This window comes from Nannospalax galili, unplaced genomic scaffold, assembly GCF_000622305.1.
Source record: "Nannospalax galili isolate Female #2095 unplaced genomic scaffold, S.galili_v1.0 scaffold155, whole genome shotgun sequence".
NCBI classification, from domain to species: Eukaryota; Metazoa; Chordata; class Mammalia; order Rodentia; family Spalacidae; genus Nannospalax; species Nannospalax galili.
Window position 1 is genome coordinate 5,385,002 of NW_008339923.1, and position 8,696 is coordinate 5,393,697.

Below are 8,696 nucleotides of genomic sequence, written 5' to 3' on the forward strand. Positions count from 1 at the left end.
GGTGTGTGTGTGTGTGTGTGTGTGTGTGTGTGTGTGTTTATATATGTCCTCTTGTATGTGCACATGTAGAGCCAGAGATTGACTTCAGGCATTTTCTTTTGTCTCTCTCCACTTTACTTATTATTAATTAATTAATTGAGACAGGATCTCTAACTGAATCTACAGCTCACCATTATGTCTAGACCTGCCAGCCAGCAAGCCATGGGAACCCTGTCTCACCCGCTAGCATTGAGTTTATAGGCATGTGCCACCAAGCCGGACTTGTTTCTTGGGTGCTGAGGATTCAAACTTAAATCTTCATGTTTACAAGTACTTCATCCATTGAGCCATCTCCCCCGCCCCTCAGTCCATTTTTAATGCTTTGCTTTGCTGCCCCACACAGGTATGTTGATGGGATTCCCATAACAACCTATGCTCCATTGCCTTGGACTCTGTCCCCTGACTCAGGTCAGGCAGCCTAGGATTATCTATTTATCTATTCATGAGTCTTACAATTCTATACTGACCCAGACTTGAACTCCCAAAACCCAGACTCCTTCCCCTAGTTTTCTTCCCATTGGGGTTTTGATGAATTTAGAGTTCCTGTTTTCAGTCTGCCCATCTCTATTCCGTCTCTACTGCCCTAAGTAGTTGTGTTTCCTGTTTTTCCCAGAGTCCTTTACTGCTACTTTAAAGCTGTTGATTTGTCAGGCCCTTCCTAAGCCTCACCAGTTGCAGAAGTCCCTATTTTTAAGTAAAACATTCAGTATTTTTCTATGACAGTGGTGCTCCTGGAAAACGAACTGCACAGTTAATAGTTTCCTCCTTGCTCTGTGCATACATAAAATAGTTCATCAAAATGAACTAATGTCAGAGAGAGAGAGAGAGAGAGAGAGAGAGAGAGAGAGAGAGAGTTTCTCATGTATTCTGAATTTATGCAAAGAGGATTCAAGCCTCCAGTGCCAGAGCTGCTCAGAGCTGTGGAGGAGATGGCTCAGTCCATAAAGCAATTGCCTTGCAAGTTTAAGGACCTGAGTTTGGTCCTCAGAACCCATGTAAAAAGCCTAGCATGGTGGCACATACCTGTCGTCCCAGTGATGGAGAGATGGAAGATGGAGACAGGAAGATCCCTGGAAGCCCATTGGCTACCTAGTCTAGCCTGTTTGCTGAAGTTCCAGGCTAATGACAGACCCTATCTCAAACAAAAGGTGGAAGGCTGCAGGCAGTAGCAGTGTGGCCACTGTGGAAATCAGTGTGGAGATTCCTCAGAAAGCTAGGAATCGATCTACCACATGATCCAGCCATACCACTCTTGGGCATATACCCAAAAGACTCTATGGCCCCTACAGAAATGCCTGTTCATCCATGTTCATTGTCGCCCTTTTCATAGTAGCCAGAAATTGAAAACAACCTAGACGTCCATCATCTGATGGATGGATGGATGGCTAATGAAGGTGTGGTACGTGTACACAATGGAATATTATTCAACTCTTTAAAAAAATATAATTATGGGGCTAAGGAGATGGCTCAGCAGTTAAGAGCACTGGCAGCTCTTCCAGAGGATCAGGGTTTGATTCCCATTGTCCATATGGCAGCTAACTACTGTACTGACTCCAATTCCAAGGGATCTGATACCCTCTTCTGGCCTCTGGAGGCATTGTGTATCACAGGTGCACTTACATACATGCAGGCCAAACACACATAACAAAGAAAAATTATGAGAATCACAAGTAAGTGGATAGAACTAGAAACAATCATCCTAAGTGAGATTAAAGTATCTCTCATCTCTCACCAGAGAAGTTTCTTTACGCAGCAGATGGTGATTGACACAGAAACCCACAACTGGCCAACCTGCAGAGAACAATAGACTATAGAGTGCTTATCCCTGAATAGGACACCAATATCAAACATCTGCCTCCCACAGTTCAGGGGTCATTGCAGAAGAGAAGGCAGAAAGTTTCTAAGAGCCAGAGGTGGTGAATAACTACAAGGGAACAGTTTTTCAGACAGCTGGGCAGGTACTTATGAACTCACAGCAATGGTGACAGCATGCATATGTCCTATACAAGCTTAAACCAGATAAAATCCCAACATAAACATGGGGAAGTGGCTAGAAAACCCCAACCCTACCTGAGGAAATATTGGCAACTGATGGCTGCTGGGATGGGGAGAGTCAGTGTCCTTCAAGGGTGTGACTCTTAGTAGGTTAGCCAGGCTCCAGTGGATGAACCCACACTGAAGGACATTTAGGGACACAAATTTTATATATATATTTCATATATATGAAATACAGTACATTAAGTTGGGTGGAGGGCAATTAAGGGGAGGTACAGATAGGGGAGGGGATTTAAATACAGTCAAAAATAGTATATGAAAATCATAAAGATTCAATTTTTTAAAAAGGTGGAAGACACCTGAGGGATGATGCTGGAAGTTGTCCTCTGACCTTCACATGCATGTGCACATGTGTGTACAACACACACACAAAGATAGACACATAAGTAAGAGTTCCCTTCCCATCATCACTCTACGTTCCACTGCAGCCTGTGCACCCTCACTGAAGAGACCAAAAACATTCTGAAAGAGTTAGCAAAGGAGTCCATGCTTCTTCGTAGGACTTTGAAAGTGAAAAGCCCTGTGGGGCAGGTGATTGATTTGATACCAGCCAACTCTGCAGGAGGCCCAGAGCTCTGGCCCACCACCAGCAGGGAATAATGGCCTTTTATGCCATCTGAAGGAAGCACACTTTGCAAGGAGATTTTTTTTTACCTAGAGCTGTGAATATGGGTCTGTGTGTGTGTGTGTGTGTGTGTGTGTGTGTGTGTGTGTGTGTGTGTGTGTGTGTGTGTGTGTGTGTGTTGGAGCTAATGTCTTCACACTCAAATGGAGTTCAGAGAGCATAGATTCATGTAACCATTTTCTCTTTTCAATCTTGGCCCCAAAATTGCCCATTCAATTAAAGGACTAAATAGTTCATCAATCAAACCTTAGATGCCTCCATGAAAAGTATAATAACTTTCTGGGAGAATAATGACTTCAGGAAAAAGAAAGCTCTATCCTGGATGCACTAAATAAATTAACCACAAAACTGTTAACCACAACACAGTAGAGAGCCAAGTTCCCCAAGTCAAATGAAAATGGACTGTTTGCCAAATTAGAATTTTAATCGAAAAGGGAAGTTCATAATTTCTCTGAAACTGAAAGAAATAGCTCCCACACCTATGTCTGCACCATCTATTGTCCCCCCAGGTGTTCTGGGATTGTTTTGGAGGATTAGAGACAGCTCTTAGCCTCCAGTTCGTGCACAATAGTGTCTGATCTGCTCCTAAAGGCTTGGCACTGAGTCACGTTCTTCATGTCCTGGCATTCAGACATGCTTACCTCGATGTACATTAGGCATTTTCAGTAATATCCCAGGCCTGCATTGTGTTTTGTTTTGTTTAACAGATTTGATATGGGTACCTAAAATTCACATGTAGATCGTTTTGAGACAATGTGATCCAACTTCTCACCTGCACCCCAACTCTGGAACACACAACTTCTGCTGTGGCAGTAGGCCTTCACTTGAGAGTTTCCACCACTGTAAAGTACAGTGGCTTTACAAGCAGCGGATGGACATTTCATTGTTGAACATAGATAGATAGGGTTCCCTTCACCTTGGAACCTCCCCAGGGACTCCAGAGCATAGTGCTTCCCTGCAGACACTCCTCACCAACAAGCCATTTTGAAGAGGATGCAGACAGGTGATGGAAAGCCTCTGATGGAGTGTATTTACAGCATAGTTGGCTATACCTTATTCTGACTGAATGGCATCTGAGTGTGAATGTCGGCTCTCTGGTGCCATCTTGTGTCATTAAGGATTGAAATACTCAACAGTATTAAAAAAAAAAAACCTAGTCATCTCCCCTAAATGTCCATGCAGGATCTGGAATAAGTGACATTGGTCATACACACAAGAGCCCAAACGTAGGATGATAACTGTGTTTAGGTACTGACTCGAACAGTGCACGTAGTAATTCATTTAACTCTCATACCAGCCTGTGAGGCACATAAGGATTTATACATAGTAAAATGGAAGCATAGAAGGGTTAAATGATTCAGAACTAAATGGAGGATCTGAACCTGGTTCTAGGATATACATTCTTAGTCACTGTATGTCACTGTGTCCTTATGTGGAAGCAAGGTTTATTTACTCTTGAATTGAACTTCAAGTATTATGTTTATAGTATCAAAGGAAGGCAAGTTCTGTGAAAGGGCTTTGAAAAGGACACTGTCATACAAATCTAGAATTATTTACAGGCTCTCCTTGGCCACCTGCCTATAAAGGGGCATCATGGGATTGAAGAGGAGGTGACAGACTTAGGCTCCTGTCCAAATGAACAAATTAACACTGTTGAGCTCAAAACCCAAGTCCTCCCCACTTAGCTGTCAGAGGCCTCCTGTGCTACCAGATGTTCGTGTGATTGCTGTCAGAATGCATCAGTATGGTTTCAAGCCGCGATTATTTCTGTTTTCTTGTTAGGAGGGCCTCACATCAAAGTGCAGTTTCAAGCCTTGCACCTCATGGTCATGGCCCTGCCTGACACCAACAGGGACACAGCCCAGGTATGTGGTAGGACTGGGGAGATAGCTCAGTCAGTAAAGTGTTTGCCTTACAAACATGAAGGCCTGAGTTTGGCTCCCCACCACCCACATAAAAACCAGGTGTGGCAGAATGTGTCTGCAATCCCAGCACTGCAGAGAGGGAGAGACAGGGGAATCTCTGGGGCTTGCTGGCCAGCCAGTCTAGTGGAATCAGCAAGCTTCAGTTTTAGTGAGAGACAGTATACCAAAAAATAAAGAGGCCAGGGCCAGTGAGATGGCTCAGTGGGGGTAGAAGCACTTGAGCATAGGACTGATAACCTGAGCTAGATCCTCGGATTCCTCAAGATGACAGAAGAGAACTGACCCTCCAGAGTTGTCCTCTGACCTCCACCCCTGTGCAGATGGTATACGTGGGCATGCCTGTATTCACACACACATATACCCTTATACACACACACACACACAAAACACAACACACACGCACGCACACACGCACAATAAATAAATGGGTAAACAAATAAACTTTTCAAAGTGGAGAACAATTGAGAAAGACACTCAGCGTTGACTGCTTGGACCCTACACCCTGGTGAGATGCACACACAGGCACATGTGCACACACACAAATGTACATGCAGATACACACAAAAGCACGGGTAGAACCCAAGCTTGAGAAACCAAAAAGCTTCCCTTGGGATTTCCATCATCTTGGTGACGTTCCAAAGGTTCCAGTGAGTATCCAAGCTTTGGTGATTCAACACTCTTAAAAAAATTCTGCTCGTTTTTTTTTTTTTTTCCCTTTAATGCTTATAAAAGTTGAACATAAACATTTGCCTGTACCAGCTGAAGATTTCAAAATTGAAAAGCAATAGAAAGATCCAGGCCTAGTGGCACGTGCCTGTGATCTCAGCTGTTAGGGTGCTGAAACAGGAGAATCACAAGCCTGAGGCCAGTCTGAGCAACAAAACCAAAAACAAATGGAAAGTAATAGAGAGGTAATAAGTCAAAAGTAATGTTTTTTAAATTTTCAACTCAGTTTGCACTTGTGCTGAGGAAAGAGAAACTCCTGTTGTTTAAATGAGTTTTCATTTCCCAAGGAAATAATAAATCGATATCAATAATAGAGCTTTCAGTTTAAGGGTGTTATTTCTAAAGAATTCTTTTTCTTCACAACAAAACTGCATTTCATTTTGTTTGAGCTGCAGTGTTTTTCTCCCTGGTTTATATTTAATTTAAATATTTGTCAAGCTTGTTTAGGATAAAAGGAAAAGAAAGTGCAATCTATTATTTGTAGTCACCGTAATAATAAACTCCATAAGAGGGGAATTATTTTATGAAGCAAACAGTTGAATAAACTGCTTGCTTTGATTCTTAGCACCTCTAAGCAATTTAAGGGGACACAGGATGCATTTATTCATTCTATAATTCTAACAGTTTCCCAGCAACATGGTGAAGGGTTCTAGAAGTGAGTGGTCACCACCAGGGAAGCCTGTTGGTGGTTTATGGTAGTGTGACACAGTCCTGTTTCTACTTAGGCTCTAATGACTTTCTTCAACAAAGTGATTGCCAATGAATCCAAGAACCGCATGAGCCTGTGGAACATTTCCACCGTGATGGCGCCAAACCTGTTCTTCAGCAGGAGCAAGCACTCTGACTGTGAGGAATTGCTGCTAGCCAATACTGCAGCCCACATCATCCGTCTGATGCTGAAGTACCAGAAAATTCTGTGGAAGGTGAGGCACAACTTGATGACTTTTGGGCTCCCCTCAGAGAGCCACCAACTGCCAGGAAGTGTAAAGGCACCATGACCAAGCAAATCTGGGAGTCCAGAAGGAATGGAAACAATGAGAAGATAGTTCCAGGTTGCCTGTGGCATCCATGTACAGTCAACCCTCCCATCCATAAGTAATTCATCTCTAGATTTAACCAACCACAGTTCCAATATCCTCCCAAAGTGCAAATACTATATACAATTGTACACAAGCACCTTGAATCCAAGAACCTGCGTATCTGAGGGGTTCCTATAGATAGATATCAAGGGGCAACTCGACGTTCTTGATGCATGTTCTGGCATGTTTTTCTCTGTTAAATAGAAATCATCACTTTCCTAATCTTTACAAGGATAAAAGCCACAGCTCCTGGATCCAGGATAATAAAGGGCTAGGAGGAGCTTCCATAACTGAAGGCTGAGTCTGCAAAGGGGGTTTCATGCAAGTGCCTTCCCTCTAGTCAGGCCCCTTTCTCCTCCAGGTTCCATCTTTCTTGATCACCCAAGTCAGAAGGATGAATGAAGCCACCATGCTGCTGAAGAAACAGCTGCCAAGTGTGAAGAAACTGCTCAGGAGGAAGACCATAGAGCGAGAGGTGAGAGCAGAAGGGGCCGCAGGGACCTCACAGTCTAGACGTCCACTTCTTAAAGGGAGGCACAAAGGCATTAGTACCCCAGATAGGTACTGTGCACAGTGTGTCCGTTACAGAGCACGGTGGCCTTTCCCATTGTTTTGAATTATGTGCTTTTTGGTTAAAGTTCTTGAAATCTCTGTCTCATGGAGATTGTTTAGTATTCCATTAGTGACTTATCAGAACTGCTAAAATTATTCTCAAAGAAGCTGAAAGTCAGCATTTAGTTCCTGTAAGCTAGACTTAAGGGCAATCAAGTCACCATGGCTTGAATGTGAAGTGTCCCCCAAAGGCTCACTTGAACACTTGGTCCCCAGCTGGTCGTGCTGTTTGGGAAGGCTGTAAAACTTTTAGGAGGTGGAACCTCACTGGAGGAAATGGATCACTAAGGGGGTGGGGCTTGAGGCTTTGTCATTGGTCCACACTTCCTCTTAATTCTCTGCTTCCTGAGCATGGATGCGGTATGACCAGCTAGCCCCCTGCCCCAACCACCATGCCTTCCCTGCCTGCTGCTGTGTTCACCTGTCATGATGGACAGAATCCTCTGGGACTGTGAGGCAAAGTGAGCCCTTTTTCCCTTAAGTTGCCTTTGTCAGGGTATTTTATCACAGCAACTAGAAGGTAACTAAGACAGCTGGTATCTCTTGTATTAAATAAGTAGAAGAAAAAGTTTCTTTGGTGAAGGAAAAATAGAAGAATAGGTAATTGTCAATTTTTTAAAAATAGATTCATTGCATTCCCAGAGATTTGCTGTTATACATTATTTGAATAGCGGCACATAATGGAAAGGGTTTCAAAAGATTCACCTTTGTTGCTTTAATTGGGCTTGGGAGTGAGTTCTTTCAAAGGATGTAGAAACTTGAAACTCATTTTGCCTTTAAAGGAACTTACACTAATTTAGGGGATGAAGGTATCTAAGAACATGAATACTCAGCAGTATGCATGAGCACCGGACCAGCTGTGTAGACAGTGAGCCAGAGCCACACAGATGACAGAGATATGGACTCCAGTGTAGGGACTGTGGGTGAGCCGGAGCCACACAGATGACAGAGATATGGACTCCAGTGTGGGGACTGTGGGTGAGCCGGAGCCACACAGATGACAGATATGGACTCCAGTGTGGGGACTGTGGGTGACCTCATTGAGGAAGTGGCTTCTTAGCTACATCTTGAAAGATGGACAGCCTTATGAAGGGTGATAAAAGGACCTTCATCAGTGAAGTGGGGAGAAGGGAGGACAAAGAGACAGGAGATTATCCTAATTGACTCACACAATTCTGACTAATGTCTGTATTCCCCTTACTGATTACTTGAAAAATGATGTCTATTGAGGAAAATGAACACTTTTGTTTTGTTTCATTTTGTTTTGCTGTGCTGGGGATCAAACTCGGAGCCCTGCCCATGCTAGGCAGTCGCCCTACTATTGAGTCTAGCCAGAGTCAGTGTGTTGGTTTATTTGAAGGATTTTTATATTAAGTCCAATATCTGGACTTCCTGAGAGACAATTTCTTTTGAAACTATTGTAATAGCATTTTGAGGGTAGTTTTAATAGGTATTAGTAGTGTTTTTGGACTGTCTAATAACTTTCTGTTGAAGACCAGACATTCTGAATATTATAGAGTAGCCACTTTAGAAATTAGATCCATAGAGCTGGTGCAGGAGCTCAGTGGTAAAGCACTTGCTTCACATGCATGAGGATGTAGGTTTAATCCCCAGAACTAACTCTCTCTCTCTCTC

The 8,696-nt window shown here is 43.3% G+C and overlaps 1 protein-coding gene across 2 annotated transcripts in view; it reads left to right on the top strand.

Moving 5' to 3' along the window:
* Arhgap28 (Rho GTPase activating protein 28) overlaps positions 1 to 8,696 on the top strand; it is a 195,325-nt gene that overhangs the window by 173,943 nt on the left and 12,686 nt on the right. For both annotated transcript variants that reach the window (XM_008834652.3, XM_029564301.1), the window contains exons 12-14: positions 4,502 to 4,584; positions 6,096 to 6,293; positions 6,811 to 6,924. In XM_008834652.3, the coding sequence (XP_008832874.2) occupies positions 4,502 to 4,584; positions 6,096 to 6,293; positions 6,811 to 6,924 (395 nt within the window). The remainder of the gene's footprint in view (positions 1 to 4,501; positions 4,585 to 6,095; positions 6,294 to 6,810; positions 6,925 to 8,696) is intronic.